The sequence below is a fragment of the Furipterus horrens genome, unplaced genomic scaffold, assembly GCF_987537825.1.
Source record: "Furipterus horrens unplaced genomic scaffold, mFurHor1.1.pri manual_scaffold_7, whole genome shotgun sequence".
Lineage (NCBI taxonomy): Eukaryota > Metazoa > Chordata > Mammalia > Chiroptera > Furipteridae > Furipterus > Furipterus horrens.
In genome coordinates this window covers 39,632,861-39,650,130 of record NW_028327177.1, presented here as the reverse complement: position 1 = coordinate 39,650,130, position 17,270 = coordinate 39,632,861, and the positions used below count along the sequence as shown (strand labels likewise).

General features: G+C 36.1%; 1 protein-coding gene and 1 long non-coding RNA gene across 3 annotated transcripts in view; one reads left to right on the top strand and one right to left on the bottom strand.

The window, feature by feature from the left end:
- The window catches only part of MTFR1 (mitochondrial fission regulator 1), a 58,217-nt gene extending 41,973 nt beyond the window's left edge, over positions 1–16,244 (top strand). For both annotated transcript variants that reach the window (XM_090283627.1, XM_090283628.1), the window contains 4 exons: positions 11,163–11,395; positions 13,039–13,258; positions 13,817–13,985; positions 14,741–16,244. In XM_090283627.1, coding sequence (XP_090139753.1) covers positions 11,163–11,395; positions 13,039–13,258; positions 13,817–13,985; positions 14,741–14,809 — 691 coding nt within the window. In that variant the 3' untranslated portion in view covers positions 14,810–16,244. The remainder of the gene's footprint in view (positions 1–11,162; positions 11,396–13,038; positions 13,259–13,816; positions 13,986–14,740) is intronic.
- On the bottom strand, positions 8,522–14,953 carry LOC150004326 (uncharacterized). Its single transcript, XR_016512383.1, has 3 exons — positions 14,648–14,953; positions 13,275–14,047; positions 8,522–9,184 (listed from the first exon to the last, which is right to left on the bottom strand). It is a non-coding gene; the product is annotated as an uncharacterized LOC150004326 (long non-coding RNA).
- Positions 16,245–17,270: the final 1,026 nt, after the last annotated feature.

Genomic DNA, 17,270 nt, shown 5'->3' with positions numbered 1-17,270 from the left:
ATGTAGCTGTCGATTTGGTGTGTTCATGGCAGGAAGTGAATTCAGGGTCTCACTGTTCTTTCTGTTGCCATCTTGAACCAGAACTCAGTATTCTTGGATATGGATGGCTCAATTTGTATAACCATGCATGAGTGGATGGACATCTGGCTCATTTCCAGTTTTTGGAATAAAGTTACTAGAGACATTTGTGTGTAGGTTTTTGCGTAAACATGAGTTTTTATTTTTCTGGGCTATGCATTTTCTAGGTCAGATGAGTCATAAGTAGTTGCATGTTTAGATTTTAAGAAACTGAGAAACTGTTTTCCAGAATGGCTGTACCATTTTACATCCCCAGCAGCAGTGTGTGGTTGATCTGGCTTCTCCGCATTCTCACCAGCATTGGGAATTGTCACTCTTTCTTTTTCCTTAGAGTCCTTTATATATTCTAGACATGAGTTCTTTTTAGATATGTGGTTTGTAAACATTTTCTCCCACTTTGTAGCTTGTCTTTTTTCCCTAAACAGGGTTCACAGAGTAAAAGTTTATTTCGATAAAGTCTATATCTTCAGTTTTTCCTTTAATGGATAATGCTTTTGGTGTAAGAACCCTGTGCCCAGTCCTAGATTCCATAGATAGTCTCCTGGTGGTGGTGTTTTAAGTGTGTGATCCTTTGTCTGGTTTTTGTGTCAGGGTAATATTAGCTTCACAAAATGAATTGGAAGGTGTCCCTTTTCTATTTTCTAAAGATTTATGTAGAACTGGTATTAATTCTTTAAACATTTGGTAGTCTTCTCCAGTGAAACCACCTGGGCCTAGAGATTTCTTTTGGGGAGTTTTAAAATTATGACTTCAATATACTTAATAAAGTTTTTGGACTATTTTTATCAGTTTCATATTGGATGAGATATATTTTCTGCTTTTGGGGGGACTGGCCCATTTCTTCTATATGGGTAGATTTATGTGTGTATTTTTGTTTTTAGTAGTGGAGGTCCTCAAATGTTTTGTTAAAATGTCAGTGGGGCCCTGGACGGTGTGGCTCAATGGACTGAGTGCCGGCCTGTGAACTGAAAGGTCGCTGGTTTGATCCCCAGTCAGTGCACATGCCTCAGTTTGGGCCAAGTCCTCAATTGGGGGCATGTGAGAGGCAACTAATTGATGTTTCTCTCGCATATCAATATTTCTCTCCCTTTCTCCCTCCCTTCCCCTCTAAAGTTAAAGAAATCTTAAAAGTAAATAAATAAATAAAATAAAATGTCAATGGGGGAAAATATAATTCCTTGCAGGGCCAGTATCTGTGGAGTTTGTAGATCCTCTACATGTCTGTGTGCGTTTCTTCCAGGTACTCCAGTTTTCTCACACGTCCCAAAGATGTGCATGTTAGGTTCGGGTGTCTAAATTGTACAAGAATGAGTAAGGTGTGTGTGTGAGTGTGAATGTAAGTGTGCTCCTGCACTGGAATGGCATCCTGTCCAGGGTTCATTTCTATCTTGTGCCTGAGCTGCTGAAACAAACTCCTGCCCTCCTTGACCCTTAACTGTAATAAGCGGGTTGGAAAATAATTATTTTACTTGTTTTTATCAATATTTCTTAAATACTGTATACTTCACATTTATTTCAGTGTTTAATATTAGAAGTGTTTGGGGTCTTTATTTAGAAATGTGGTGATGTTTTGTGACCAGAAACATGCCATAGGAACTTAACTCATACTATTTATATCAATTAGCCTATGGTAAAATAGGTTTCATTATATGGCCTTTCGCTTAAACTGCTATTTCCAAAAACCCATAGAGGACATTAACTGAGAACTTACTGTATTTCCTTATTATCCTTTTGATGATTATAAGGTGTATAGTGATACCTGTTTCATTCCTAATATTAGTGATTTGTCCTCTTTTTTTCTTTTTATGTCAGTTTTAATTAATCTTTTTAAAGAACCATTTCTCTATTTCATCTTTTTCCTCTATTTTATTGTTCAATTTTTCTGATTTCTGCTCCTTGTTATATTTTTTCCTTTTGCTTGCTTAGAGTTTATTTTGCTGTTCTTTATCTAGGTTTCTTAGGTGGGAGCTTATATTATTTAAGACCTTTCCCCTTTTCTGCTAAAATCACTTAGTGTTTTAAATTTCCCTCTCAACACTACTTTACCTGTGTCCCACAAGTTTTGATGTGTTATATTTTTTATTTTGATCCAGTTAATTGTATTTTTTTATTTCCCTTAACATCATCTTTGACCCATGAATAATTTAGAAGTTTGTAGTTTAGTTTCTGTTTGGAAATTTTCCTATTATCTTTCTGTTCTTCATTTCCAGTTTGATTCTGTTGTGGTAAGAGAACACATACTGTATATTTCCATTCTTTTAAATTTGTTGAGGTCTTTTAATTGGCCTAGGATATAGGCCATTTTGGTATATATTATTTGGGTACTTGAAAAGAATGTATTTTATGTTGTGAATAGAATGTTTGTAAATATCAATTAGATCCTGTTGGTCGATGCTGGTTGTTGAATTCTTCTGTAATCTTCCTGACTTTCTTTTCTAAAAAATTGTTGAAAAGGAGGTGTTGAAGTCTTAACTATATTATGTAGATCTGTGTATTTTTTCTGTTCTATCAGTTTTTGCTTTTCCTGTTTTGGAGATCTGTTGTTCGGTGCATACAGATTTAGGATTGCTAAGTCTTCTATCATTTTACTATTATATAATGTCCCTTTCTGTCCCTGAAAATTTTCTTTGCATTTAAGTCTACTTAATCTAAATTATTATAGTCATGGCTATTTTCTTTTGGTTAATGTTTGCATAATATATATTTTTTAATTCTTTTATTTTCACCCTACCTATATCACTACATTTAAACTGAGTTTCTTGTAGACAGCACATTGTTTGATCATATTTTTAAAAATACATGTACTCTGGCAGTCTGCCTTTTAATTAGTATATATAAACCATTCGCATTTATGTAATTATTATTCAGTCTGTTTTTTTCCCCCCTAATTTTCCTGTGTTCCAGTTTCTTTTTTTTTCCCTACTTTCCTGTAGGATAAACTTTTTTTCTTTTTTAAATTTCATATTGATTTATCCATTTTGAGGGATCTTTCTTTGTATAGTTTTTTTGGTGGTTGATCTAGGAACACCAGGTCCTCAAATAGGATGGTTTTGTACAACATTGTTTCATTACAGTGTTGATGAGATGCTATATGAACTTAATTTGTTTATATCAATTAGCCTATGGTAAAATTGGTTTCATTATAGGTCACTTCACTTAAAATCACAAGTGAGGACTTACTGTGTTGCATTGTATATATGTAACTGGTAACCTATCACATTCTATTGGAGGTGTAATTTTAGCAGTTCAAGTCTTCCTTTATGTCCCTTTTTATAATATAATTTCTTTAATAATTTTCTACATTTAGAATCATATCAGACAATAGAATATTTGCTTCAATCTTCAAACAACTTAGAAAACTCAGGAAGAGAAAATAAGTCTATTTACCCATATTTTTACTGTGTTTTTCTTTCTGCCTGTTGTGAAGTTCCTTCTTTTGCTTTCTTTCTGTTTAGACTTCCCTTTAGTCATTCTATTACGGTGGGTTTGCTGGTGACAAATTCTTTTAGTTTTCCTTCATTTCAGAATTCTTGACTTCCCCAATTTTAAAAGATATTTTTGCTGGATATAAGGTTATGTTATGAGTTCATAGTTTGTTTCTTGTAGCATTTTTAAAATGTACCAGTTTCTGTAAGCCTCCATGTTTCAGATGAGCAATCCTGTCATTTAAAGTTTTCCACCCCAGATAAGGTATCCTTTCTCTCCATATGTGTGTTCTTTAAAATGTTCTTCATCTTCAGTTTTCAAAAGTCTGAATAAAATGTGTGTTGGTGTGGATTTCTTGGTGTTGATCATGTGTTTTTCAGCCCTGCTCATTTTCTCCTTTCCTTCTGGATCACCAATGACACAAATATTAGATCTGCTGTAGTCCCACAGGTCACTAAGACTATTTCCCCCCCAGTTTCTTTGCTTTCTGTTCTTCAGATTGGGTAAATTCTGTTGTTCTAGCTCCAGATTCATGGATTCTTTCCTGTCTTTTCTATTTTGCTTTTTATCCCATCCATAATGTTTATTTCAGTTGTAGTACTTTTAAGTGTTAAATTATTCGGTTCTCCTTTATAGTGTCTGTTTCTTTGCTGAGATTCTTATTTTTTCATTAGCTTCAAAAGTGTTGGTAATTGCTTATTGAAATGATTTTATCATAACTGTTCTAAAATCTGTCAGATAATTCTAACATCTATGTTATCCCAGAATTGGCATGTACTGATTGTCTTACATCCCCATGACTGTTTTTATAACTGGCAGTTAATTTGTACTTCTTTAATCCCTTTCACTTTTTTCACCCCACCCCCCATCTGGCAACCATCAGTGTTTCTCTGTATCTATTAGTTTGTTTTGTTTATTTATTTTGTTTGTTCCACATATAAGTGAAATCATATGGTATTAATCTTCCTCTGACTTATTTCACATAGCATAATAAATACCTCTAGATCCCTCTTTATCATTGCAAATGGTAAGATTTCATTCTTTTTTATGGTTGAGTAGTATTCTATTGTATATGTATGTACCACATCCTTATCCATTTGTCCATTGATGAGCCCTTTGTTACTTCCATATCTTGACTTTGGTAAATAACACTGCAGTGAACATAGGTGTGATATATCTTTGCAAATTAGTGTTTTGGATTTCTTCAGATACATACCCACAAGTGGAAATGCCTGGTCATGAGGTAGTTCAGAGTTTGCCTAGTCTCCCATCTTACCCAGAAGTCTAGTTTGTATCCTTTCTGGCTCATGGTATGATGAGCTGTTTTTAATTGAAACCTACATATTTTGGATATATGAAACTGGATCTTTTCTTTTAGCTGGCTTTCTCTGATAGCACTCTGGTAGGAGAAGAGTGGGTGCCACTGTGTCCCTACCGGTGGGACCAGGAGTCCAGGTTTCTCACGTGGCCTCCGTTCACCTCCAAGGGCAGGCTCCTTAAAACTGTGGGTGGGCGGGAACTCTGGCTCCCCATGAGGCCTCCTGTCATACTGTATCAGCCAGGATGAGAGTGTGGTGGGGTGGAATTCCAGGCTCCTCGAATTGTGTCCACTGATAGCAGAGGGAGGTGAGGTGCCCTGTTAAAAGTTCCTGCTCCCTGTCTTCTCTGAGACTATCCTCTAGGGTTTGAGGCACCTCGTTACAGCCTGAGAAGGGTGGAAGTTGGCCTTTGCTGCATGGTAGAGGTGGGGCCACAATATTTTCTGTGGTGTTGGCTGGAGTTCTCTGTCTTGGGAGGCTGCTACTTTCTTGGTCCTTTAGCTGAGAGAGCAGGTTTTTGTTGGGGCTCCCCCACAATCCATGTCCACTGGCATTTTTAGTGTACCAGTGACTCTTGCACCCAGCTTGGGACATATGAGTATTTTACACAATAGGACAAAGTAGAAAGAAGGATGTGAGTTGATGGCATTTTACTTTGTCTTGGCAATTACTGAATACTAGTCATCTTACCGTGCGATTTGAGTCTTTATCTGTCACTGTGATATTAACGTCACAGTATTCTGTCTCTAGGAAAATTGCATACATATGTGTCTTTCGTAATCGGTTAATTGTACAAATGAGTGTTTCTAAATGCACTGAAGTTCAGTTTTTTTCATCTCAAAATTGTAATTAATTCCTACCCTGAATGCAGAATTTTATAAGATAACATGAGAAAACTCTTAGCAGTCATTTCTCTTTGAATTAACAGAAGGGCCTCAGAATTAAAAATCTCATTTTCATAAGAAGCATTGAGATTCTTTGAAAGAATCAATATAAATGATGATCTTGTCTAAGATAATTGAGTTATTCTCTTTCATAATATAAGCCTAAGGAGAATATGAAGTCTTTTGACATATATACAGCATCATAGATAATTGTCTTCTTGTATTTGAGTAACTTCTGGAATAGAACATTATTTCAGGAATATTGAAATATTTCAAGTTTTGGTCACTCTCCATTAATACCTTAATTTCTAATTGTAGCTAATTCTCAGAATGCCACATACATATCAAACTGAGTATTTATTAAATAAAAAGTTTTATAGGTTTGTAGGACTGGAAGTATTACCAGTGGTCCTTTTTTCTTCCACCACAGTGTTTGTAATCTAATTGCTAAGATGAACATATTTACAAAAATCTGTAATATAAAGATAGTGAACTAAAGTGAGACTGAGGATTTTGATGAAAGAAAACCAGCTTTTAATTCTTCAAATTTGAGTATTAAGTGTAAAATGTAATGTGTTTTTTTTTTTAAGGATTGTTGGGGAAGAACGCCAATCTCATAAAGCATGACAATGAATAACTAGACTCCAAAGGAAATGACAGCAGACAGGCTTGCCACACAGTTCAGTAGATAAGAGGTGTGAGTAAGTGTAGACCAGGAGAATGCCCAGCGGATCAGAGCAAGTGTCCTACTCAGCAAACAGCAGGTGTTATTCGTTCCCATTTTTATCTTAATTATTTGACACTAGACTTGAACTGATAATATACATCAATAAAAGGCTGCATTTGAGGGAGAAACATCATTTTTATTAAATATCATTTTTATGAAGATCTGGCTTTTAAAATACAAGAGACTTGGTTGAACGGAGCCTTTAACAGCTAATGCAATGAATCCTTGTAGTCCTGTCTGGCCTAATAACAGTCCTGGCAACTCCCCAATATAAATCCTTTCATGGATTACTCTCTTGGTCAGAATAATCTCCCTAGTCCAGTTCTCTTGATCCAACTACTTGCTCACTTTGAAAAGATGGTTAGTTTTCTAACTAACTTCATGTTTTTTAAGGAAAATAGACCCTGTTGACAATGTGGTGTATTTTTATACCTTTTTAACCTATTCTCTATAAACCAGTGGTCCCAGAGACTGATTTCATGGAAGATGGGTGGGGGGTGGCAGGAGGCAGAGCTCAGGAAAGCTTCCTCGTGGCCCAGTTCCTAACAGGCGAGGCCATGGACCAGTGCCTGTTCATGGCCCTGGGGTTGGGGACCTCTGCTTTCAACTAAAAATCATTTTGGAAATACCACCTTTCCTAGGACACTGGGCTAATTTAGAAAAATCTAGATTTTGAGTTCATTAACTCTGAGATAAAGGGAAAGGACTCCAGAGGTACATTAGGTGTCATTTAGAATGTTATTTTTAAATGGTCAGTGGAACTTAAAGAAGTCTTTTGTATTTATGTAAGTGGTACTCCAAAAGGGGCTGTCCTTGATACTAACATTGAGATGATAACAGAACTATATAATTTGTGTGTAATGCTACTCTGAATAGGAGCCTGAACCCCTCTGCCATAAGACACTTTGGAGCCAAATCAAATAACAAAAAAAGGGTAGAAATCTCACCAGCAGAAATTGGTATGAAGAATATGGTTTTAAAAAACACATTTTAGCTGTTTGTATTCTGCTTTGGGGACACCCATACTTGATACCTCTTTTTGTTTTTAATTTGTTTTTGTTTAAAATTTCTCTGAAGTATACACAAAAACATCTAAAGAGCCTTTCTTCTAGTTTAGGCTAATTCTGCTTTAATTCTAACTCTTAATAGCCTTCTGAAGGATGGCAAAACAGATTGGTTCTGAGAATGAATTATTTGTTGACTGTTTTACAGATGTCTGTGGGAGAAGGATGTGTGTGTTTTTAAAACAAAAATCATGTGTTAAATTTTCATAAAATTAAACTTTTTTTCCATACACAAGGGAGTATTATAGAGCAACTCTTATTGCTATTTGTTTTTGGTCTCGAGCTCCTTTAGATGTTGATCTCTTTATGTCTCCGAGAAGACATGACCATTTAAGGATTACTTTCCTTTTTCAGCTTATAAAATCCACCTTTAAACTTCTACATTTTCTATATTTACTTTGAACCTATAACCATCAACAGTATTTCACATAGAGAAATGCAGAATCTGCATATTCAAAGTTATAAAAATAGATATATAAAATATAGGTGCTTTGTCACTGTTGTTTAAATCATTTTGCTAATGACCCTAAGCTTAAAAAAAAAATTTTTTTTTTAAGCTGACTCAGGCATACAGAATTCAAGATGGATGAGTGCTTTGTCCTTAATTTTCAAAAGATGGAAAAACAAAAGGATAAAATTCACATGGAACTATAGAAGATTCTTGTTCTTTTTTTTGTTTTGTTTTTTTTAAGCATTACAGTTACTATTCAGTATTCATTAATTTCCCCTTACAATTTTTGGGCTAGAAGATAAAGAAAGTAAGATGTTCAGATATGCCTTATAGTTGATCTTAATCCAAATTGTCTTGTTCCGGTGTTGGATATGTTAAGAGTAAATGTTCATGGGATTTGAATATTGCTTTATTTGAATGATAACAGTTAACTTAAAAACAAACATAAGCATTTAATACCTTCGATACCTGTAATGTCTAGGAGCATTTTAGGTAGGGAAATGCTCATTACTAAAGGGACCTTTAGTTCTTGAGTAAGCAGTATTACAACTTTCGTTTAGAAGCACTAAAGATTCCAGTATCCAAAATTTCATTTTATTTGTTGTTAAAAAACAAACTTTCATCCTCACTTCCACCCTCAGATATGAGTATTATTATTTTAGGTATGTGGAAATGAAAGACGGTGCAGGGAGGAAATCAGTCTCTATCCACCGATTCTGTGTTTCTTTCCTCTCCACTTTGTTCCACTTCCATCCAGTTGTCATCCTCCAGGTGCCCCTCACCCTTGATGCCTATGGTGGCGGTGTCCATCCTGTCCTGAGGACACACTGCTTCTGACCAGTGTCTTCTTATAAATTCAGTCTCAGTTACTGTGACTATTCCATCTTTCTCAACATTGTTGTTTTGAAAAGCATACTTTACTTCTACATTTGAAATTTCTGTATTTTACTCAGATTGTTCTTAAGACTAGAATTCTGTCAGTACCATTGTCCTGCCTACCCGAAGGTCTCCTAGTTCTTTCAAGATGTAGTTTTCAAAAAATCATTATTGCATTCAGTTTTGTTAAAAACATAAAAAGTTATCAGGAATATGGTTGAGGGTCCTGGCCAAGTAGATCAGTTGGTTAGAGCATTGTTCCAGTACACCAATGTTGCAGTTTCAATCCCCAGTCAGGGCACATAAAAGAATCAACCAATGAATGCACAGACAAGTGAAACAGCAAATTGATGTTGTTCCTAAAATCAATAAAAAGAAGATGTTTAAAGAACATAGTTGAGGAAGCATATTAAATCAAATATTTGATATTAAATATTCTGTAAATATTCCCCCCAAACTTCAATAGATTGACTGATTTCTGTCCACTTGTAAGTTAATGTATTTCTCATATAGAGCTATTACCTATGAAAGGTGGGTAGAAATCAAAATTTAGCCTATTACATCAACAAAGAGCCACAGTGATTTTTTTTTTAAATTTCAGTGTCTTATTAAAATTGCTTATTTACTATAGGTTGACTAGAGCAATGCATCTAATCTCTAACTTATATAACATATTATGTTTCAAAGAACATTTAATCAAAGCATTGATACTATTCCTTTTAGACTATTTTACTGTTGTTTAATATTCATGTAATTTTCGAGAAATTTCATCATTTGTTCCTTCCCTTTGTGGGTATAAAAGTGGTAATTGAAGCTTTGCAAGTCAAACACATTTCCTTATCTCACACAAATTCCAAATGAAATTAGTGAAGTATTATTAAAGTTGGTTGCTAGGCAAGAACTAGGACATTGTTATTGTTTGATAATGTTGTAGGTAAACAACTTGCAAGCATCCTCTGTGTATGGTAGTTCAATGAACAGGGCATTAACAGATTAAGATACAAAGAAAAACACCTGAATTCAGTGCTTAATACCAAAAGCTAAGAATCCAAAACTTCCTCCATTCAAAACATAGGTAGAATGAAGAATTATCACAACTCTCAAGTGAAAGTAAAATACGAATATCCAGTTAAAAGGAAAAATAAAATAGAATTTAATGTTAGTATTACGTAAGTTAGGAGTAATTTTGACTGCATGTAACATAGAAGTCCAAAATAATGGTGACTTCAACAGGATGGCAGTTAATTTTATTCTCAATGTAGTTTATTTCTCCAAAGTGGCTCCACAGTGTCCTCAGGGACCCAGCCAAGGCTCTCTGCCATCCTAGTGTTGGCTTTATGTCAAGATTAGTTTCTGGCCTTCTATGACCCTCAAACTCAGCCATCACCTTGCACTTAATGCTCTCAGGAGAAGAAGGGATGAGGCTAGAGATGAGAGGACTTTTTCATGGAGTCATCTCCTTTAAGCAGCCTTCTTAGGCTCACAGCAGCCTGCATATATCTTGTTAGCCAAAACACAACCACATGAAACTGAGGGAAGCTGGGATATGTTAATGAACCTGACTGTGGTGATTATTTCAAAATGTATACACATATGAAATCACCTTAAATATGTACACTATTTTAATTGTCAATTATACCTCAAGCTGGAAGGAAGAAAAAGAAGGGGGCATCTTAGAGGCCAGGAAAACCTAATTGCAGAAAACAGGAAGAAATGGATAAGTATACAAATGGACAGTTTTATTCTCAACCCCAGAAGACTTCCATTTGGAGCTATGGAGCAGTGCACATTAAATTTTTTTATACCCAAGTGATTATTTAGTTACCATGTAGTTACTGAATGGGTTTAATTTTTTTTTCTTCTCCTTTTCAGTTTCTGATTGCCTGTTACAATGTGTCTTGCAATTTGATGTGATCTATTACACTGCATTACAATGTCACTGAAAATACTGACATTGAAATGCAAAAGCCAAGACCCTGGGGAAGGGCTAGTGTAGTACTGATTTTGTTGTCACATGCAACTAGTAATTAGTTTATGATTTTTAAGAGCATTAAAATGTGCCTTCACTTAGTTCAAATCAACACAAAATACGAATTGGAATCTTTGATGCCTTGTGCATATTATCTAGAGATTCAAAAGAATGGCCTGGTATGTATGTATGTGCATACATTAGGTTGACAAGTACTTTGTTATTTTGAAACTTAAGGGAATTTATGTAAGGAGAGCCTGAAAAATTCTCAGACGTTGTGTTGTGATATTTTCTGGTTAACTGGCAATGTTTTTAAAAAATATTTTCTTACAAAGCCAGTGACAGCCAGCTTTATGTCTTCCTTGCAGGACAGAGGTCAGGTCAAGGCAGCCCCTTCAGGATGACCTTTCATTCTTTGAGAGGCCCCCAAACAGGCAGTTTTCCTTACCAAACCTGACTCTAGAAGAGCCTCAACTGAAGACACCACTGGCGAGTGAAGAAGCGATGCAGAAGATCTGTGCCCTTGAAAATGAACTTGCTGCTCTCAGAGCTCAGATTGCCAAAATTGTGACCTTGCAAGAACAGCAAAATCTTACTACAGGTCTGTAAGTCCTATATTTGTTTTAACCAGCAAACTGGACATCAGAATGTCACTAATTTTAAACTTTATTAACAAGTAACGATCCTTGGGGTTGCTAGAAAACCAAGAATCAGTCCTTTTTGCATAGTCTAGTCCAGGACCCAGTTGTGTTCAGGTGGTTTTCATTTGTTTTGAACAATGTTGGTGCTCTCAGAGAGGATGACAAGTGGGCATATTTGGAAAGTACTGAAATTCCTGCACTTGAATTACTACCTAGGTGAATGCTATGGGAAACTTAATGGCACCAATCCTGACAGACATGAGGTCATCTCAAAACAGATGACAGGGTTGAGTGCTATTTACTAACCTACAAGTCCTGAGGCAAGTACTTAGCCTTTCTACCTCCCTTTCCTGCTCTGAAATGGGACTAACAGTGCCTATGTTATGGAGTTACTGTGGGAGAAAGTGTGGAAATGATACAAATGCCTTTAGCACATTGTACCTACTTAGGTCATTTTCTCCTGTTCAGAGTAGAAACTGAATTTAGGTCCTCTGACTCCTGGTCTGATACTGTTGCTTTTATTTGTGTGGCATTGTCACTTTGGAGAAGAAGCCATAGGATTGAAATCCTAGTCCATTAACCTGTTGGCAGTAGTAGTTGTTTTTCCTCCTGTTGTTCCTGAGTCCTGGCTAGACTCAGGATTAACCAGTTCTGTCTGAAGGAGAAGGGCAGTTACTCTGCCTCTGAGTGACTTTGCTTGTGCTCCTGGAGTTTAATGTGATCCGACATGGAAACCTCATCCAACCTGGGTACAGCCAAGGTGGACAGAGGGCGAATGCATTGTGGCCACCGAATGCTTGAAAGAGTAATCAGTGTTAAATGAAATTTGCATGTAACTTAAAAAACCAAAAGTCCTGCCCTTTTCTTCTGACTAAATTGCAGTTCTCTTTTGCATTACCTCCCTATTCTGGCAGATAAGGAAGAGTGCCACAAACAGTGAGATAGTTTGGGAGGTACAGTCGGTGTCCTGTTTATGTTTAAATTCTTGAGTAAAACTTTTTTACACCCCCTAAGCAATGTAGTTCACCCAACAGAAAACTCTAACCTCTAATTATACAGAAAGATGAATTTTTAGGTCCTTATTTTATAACCACTTTAATTTTCAAAACACTTTTTTTTCTTCTAGAAATTTGTTCAATAAATCTAAATCTTTCCTTCCAAACACACTCTAGTCAATGTAGGTGTGTATAATGTTTAGAAAATCTTATATGTGAATAAATATACTTTAATGAACCTCAAATTTATCCAACAGTTTTTAGAAAGTTACTAGAGTACTAAATTATCTAACTGTATATAATGAAGATAGTTATTTATACAGTACAGGCTACTATATATTTCATCTAAAAGTAGTTACAAACTGTGCCACAGTCAGCCTTGAACATTTGATATCACAAAAACACTCCTGTTAAGTTAAATGGAACTTTTCCATCTGGAGGGTTTGGTATTAAATGATACAGTGACTGAGATTCAGGCATTTAGATTCTAACCAAGTAACTGGAACTTCCTTTCTACTTACATAACTGAGTTCTTTTGAAAGATACTGTTTTCAGGTATACAGAAGTCTTTAACATAATTAAAATATTTTATTTGCCAGTTACCACAGCACCACCCTCCTCTGTCCCACCACCGCCCCCTCCACCACCGCTCCCTCCCTCAGCGCTCCACCAAAGCACATCTGCTATCGATCTGATCAGAGAGCGAAGGGAGAGAAAAGCCTGTGCTGGGAAGACGTTGGATAAGCACAGCCCAAAGAAACCTGATATGCCAAATATGCTAGAGGTCCTTAAAGACATGAACAGTGTAAAACTTCGGTCAGTAAAAAGGTAAGGATACATTTACCTTCTTTCTCGCTTCCCTCATTTTTAAATGTCTTGTAAAACAAAGTACTGGGCTTCTTGAGAACTTCGTTATATAACATGACTACTATGACTAGTTCTAAGTTTTTAATTTATAAAAAATGGGCCCGTGGTAGCTCCTGTGCACAGGTACCTAAGAGATCAGCAAAGTAAACATTTCAAGGTTACTTTTTAGTTTTTCTCCCATTGCATTTAAAGCCCTCTCATGTAAAGTCTTCATTGTCCGTCATTCACTCAGTAAAACCATGGTGTGTACCCACTGTGGTCATCACTAGGCTTCTGGAGAAGAATGGAACTGCACTTGCTCTGAAAGAGCATAATCAGTGCTCTTGAGATTAACTGAGTGGCTATTCCCTGGGCACCTTTGTGCTCTTTTCTTGAGCCTTGAAACTAGGATTTCCACCTCACCGCCAGTATCCGTGGTGCTAGAGCAGTGCTGTCAGGTGTGGAATGGCACGCAAAGCACTTCCCAGAGGGACGCTAGCATACTGAAAGGTCCCCTTGGTTTCTCTTCATTTCTCTAAGGTCAGAACAAGATATAAAGCCCAAACCTGTGGATGCCACTGACCCTGTTGCCCTCATAGCAGAGGCTCTGAAAAAAAAGTTTGCTTACCGGTATCGAAGTGAGAGCCAAGGTGAGGCTGAAAAAGGAATTTCAAAGTCTGCATCAGAGGCCACTTCCGAAGCAGTGTCGGTGAGCATTCACTCAGACTTCTTTCCTGTTCATGCCATCGCTGAGGTGCCCAGCTGCATCCTCTGTAAGATCAGATGGATGTGCTACCGGGTTTAGTCCTCACAAGCAGATTACTTACAGAAGAGCATAACGAAGGAAACAAAAGTTAGCCCCAAGTTTCACCGTTTAACATCTCCAGTGGCAGTTTATCTTAGGACCTGACTGTGTGTTGTGATGTAGAAATTTAAAGCAAAGTAAGACCATTTTTACTTGGGGCGCCCTGTGAAAGCCTTCTGAAGAGGGTGAGATTTGACCTGGGCTTTGCAGGGTGTGTGCCCGTCATAGATGCAGATAGGGGCTTCCATGAAATCTGCTGGATTCTTCATTTACACATTCCTTTTTTTCAAGTTACTTTCATGGAGGTCATGTGCTTATCTATTCAAGTGGCAGGTATCTTAGAAATTCTAGTTTGTTTGAAACTCTTTTAAGACATTGAAAAGGCAACTGTGTACTTCCTTCTTTTACTCACAGAAGTAAAACTGGACTAAGCTGAGTGTAGTTTTCTAGGAAGCAATGTGGTTACCTCTTTGCCTTTCATTCTGTCATTATATTTATAACAACCTGTCAGTTCATAAAGGGTTTTAATATTATCTGGCTGCTGGATTTTTTTCATATGAACATACCAGCCCATTGATCCATGATTGGGAAGAGTATATATCATTGTTGTTAGATGAACCGATGTCTTTATTTATACTTTTTGTTTGTTTCTTTTCCAGTTTGGGCCACACATGTTGAAGTCTACAGGAAAAATGAAGACTTTAATTGAAAATGTTTCACATTCCTAATAGACAAGGACCTGAGAAACCTGGTTCACTGTCGGCTTATTAGGGCTATTTGGCTAGTGGAAATCAAGACTATCTAGTAAATACCTGAATTTAATATTCATTAGTTCCCTTTTAAATCTAATTACAGGATTAAGCAATAGCGAACGCATTAAGTTTATGTTTGCTTTTTTATCAGAAGGTCAGTTCTTCTGAAGTTTTCCAGAACATAACTTATATTCTGACATAACATGTTTTTAATGTGTAGTCAGGATGTTTAGGCTTCCAGTTTTGAAAACAGTTATATACATTTCAAAACAAAGAAAGGACATTTGTAAATGAGCATTTTTAATTCTTAACACTAATTTGTACAGGTGTTCTATAAGCATACATTTGAATATAAAGCAGTCTGTTATTTAAAATTGTATAATGAGGGCACCATTATCTGCTTTCAGCAATCATTTACTAGTCAGTAATGGAAGACCTGGCCTAACAGTTGTTGGAATGAAATATTTGAGATTGGAATCTTCCTACCTCAAATGGAACTTCAATCTTGGATTTTTCTCTCACATTTTCTTGAAGATGGGGTTTGCTAAAATTCCATAATGCATTCTTTCAAAAAAGGGAAGTCACCTCAGTGCCGTACAGTCTGAAGAAAAAAATGTAGTTTTCAAATAGGGAGGAATCAAAGCATTGAATTAAATCTCTTTTTAAGTAAAAACCAGAAGGTAACATCTTTTTCTTTCAGTTTAATAAATGGCATCATAAAAGTGACTTGTTTCTAAGTTAATACTTCCGCAAATTGTAGGCATAATGGAGTTTAAATTTTTTTAATATTAGTCAAAATAGTAGCTTTGAAATGGAACTCTGAATAGGTGAAAAATTTTCCTGTAAGGTGTTGGTCAGTGGCCTGGATGCTGTTTTGTTGAATCACATTATGCAGCATAAACCTTAGCTGTTATTAGAAAGTGGAAAACTGTCTTTCGTATCTTGCTAGGGCTTCTAATGAATTGCTGTGATTATTTTTAAATATTTGATAAATCTTCATGATCTTTATTTCTGTTAAACTCAACTATAGTTAATGCCAGAATTTCCTACCATGAGTCAATAGTAAGATTTATTTAATTCTAATTTTAAAAAGTTGTATTTACTCTGGTGAGTGGGATAAGAATAATAGATGTTTTAAGTTATGAATATGTGTGCAATGTCCCAGATGTCAGCAAATATTTATTAGTTGAGGTAATTTACATGGTTTGGTTGTTCAGCTTACATTTGAACTGTGGCTTATTTTACACATGTTGTGATGTACATTTTTCCTAATTGTTTTATATGGTTTAAAAATTCTGCCTTCAAAAGAAACTCAGAAAAGTTCACCTGACACATATTTTGACCAGTACTCCAATATAAGGAAGTTACTATTTTGAAATAAAGCAAACTTTTATTACCCTTGGGTCATAAACCCTATATATGTCTTCTTTTTTTAATGATAGGTAAGATTCTTTTATATTTCACATGTAGCTTCTTAAAGAGTAATTTGCTTTCTACATTTCTCAAGTGGAAATGTATTCCTTAAAATAAATTCTGCTGCCTTTCATTCACCTTTCTCTTAAAGGGATTTCAGCATTAAAACAGAAGGGCAGTTACTTGGGATGACTTTTCCCAGCGTTCAAGCCTAGACTCACTCTACCGCTGGGATTGGTGAAATCTTTTCTGTCTTCCCCTGCACACATCTCATTCAGCTTCTGGTTCTCTTCCAACACAATACCTGAAGTGAAAGATCTTAAAACAGTTTAACTCTGCATTTCATATCTGAGGCTTAAAAGGTTAAGGAGCTAATGTACAGTATTCCCTCACTTATTGTGGGTATTACGTTCCAGCCCCCCCCCGCCCCCCGCAAAGTAGGAACCTTACATTTATTCTACACTCTTAAAAACCTATGTAACTTTAACAACACACATATACAGTACTGCAAAATTCCGCAGTATAGCAAAAAAATTCTCAACAAATAATACAATATTTTTTTAAAATCCCACAATATAGCGAGGCCACGATAAGTGGACCGCGATATAGTGAGGGACTACTGTAATGTTTTGACTAGTCCAGGGACTCACTCTATATACACAGCATGAGTCAGAGAACACGGGACTTTAAGTTATACATGGTCCATGTATGTGATCCTGGCCAAGTCACACCTTTGCTGAGGATTAAATGAAATAATGATTTTGAACACATTCTATGAACAGTACATAAAGTGGTAAATAAGTTATTACTTACATCATTTTATATGTGGTCACTGTAATTTCCAGTAGGCTGATTTCTCCCTTGGTATGTAGTTGGTCCCTGGCACCTGCACAGGCTTAGGGTGCAGCAGTAGGACTTTAGTCTTTAGGTCTGGTTGTCTCCTGAGTCAGACTCTTCTGTAGACAAATCTTGTCCTTTTGCTGTATTAAGAGCTCCCATGAGTGGTAAAGAAGACAACACAAGG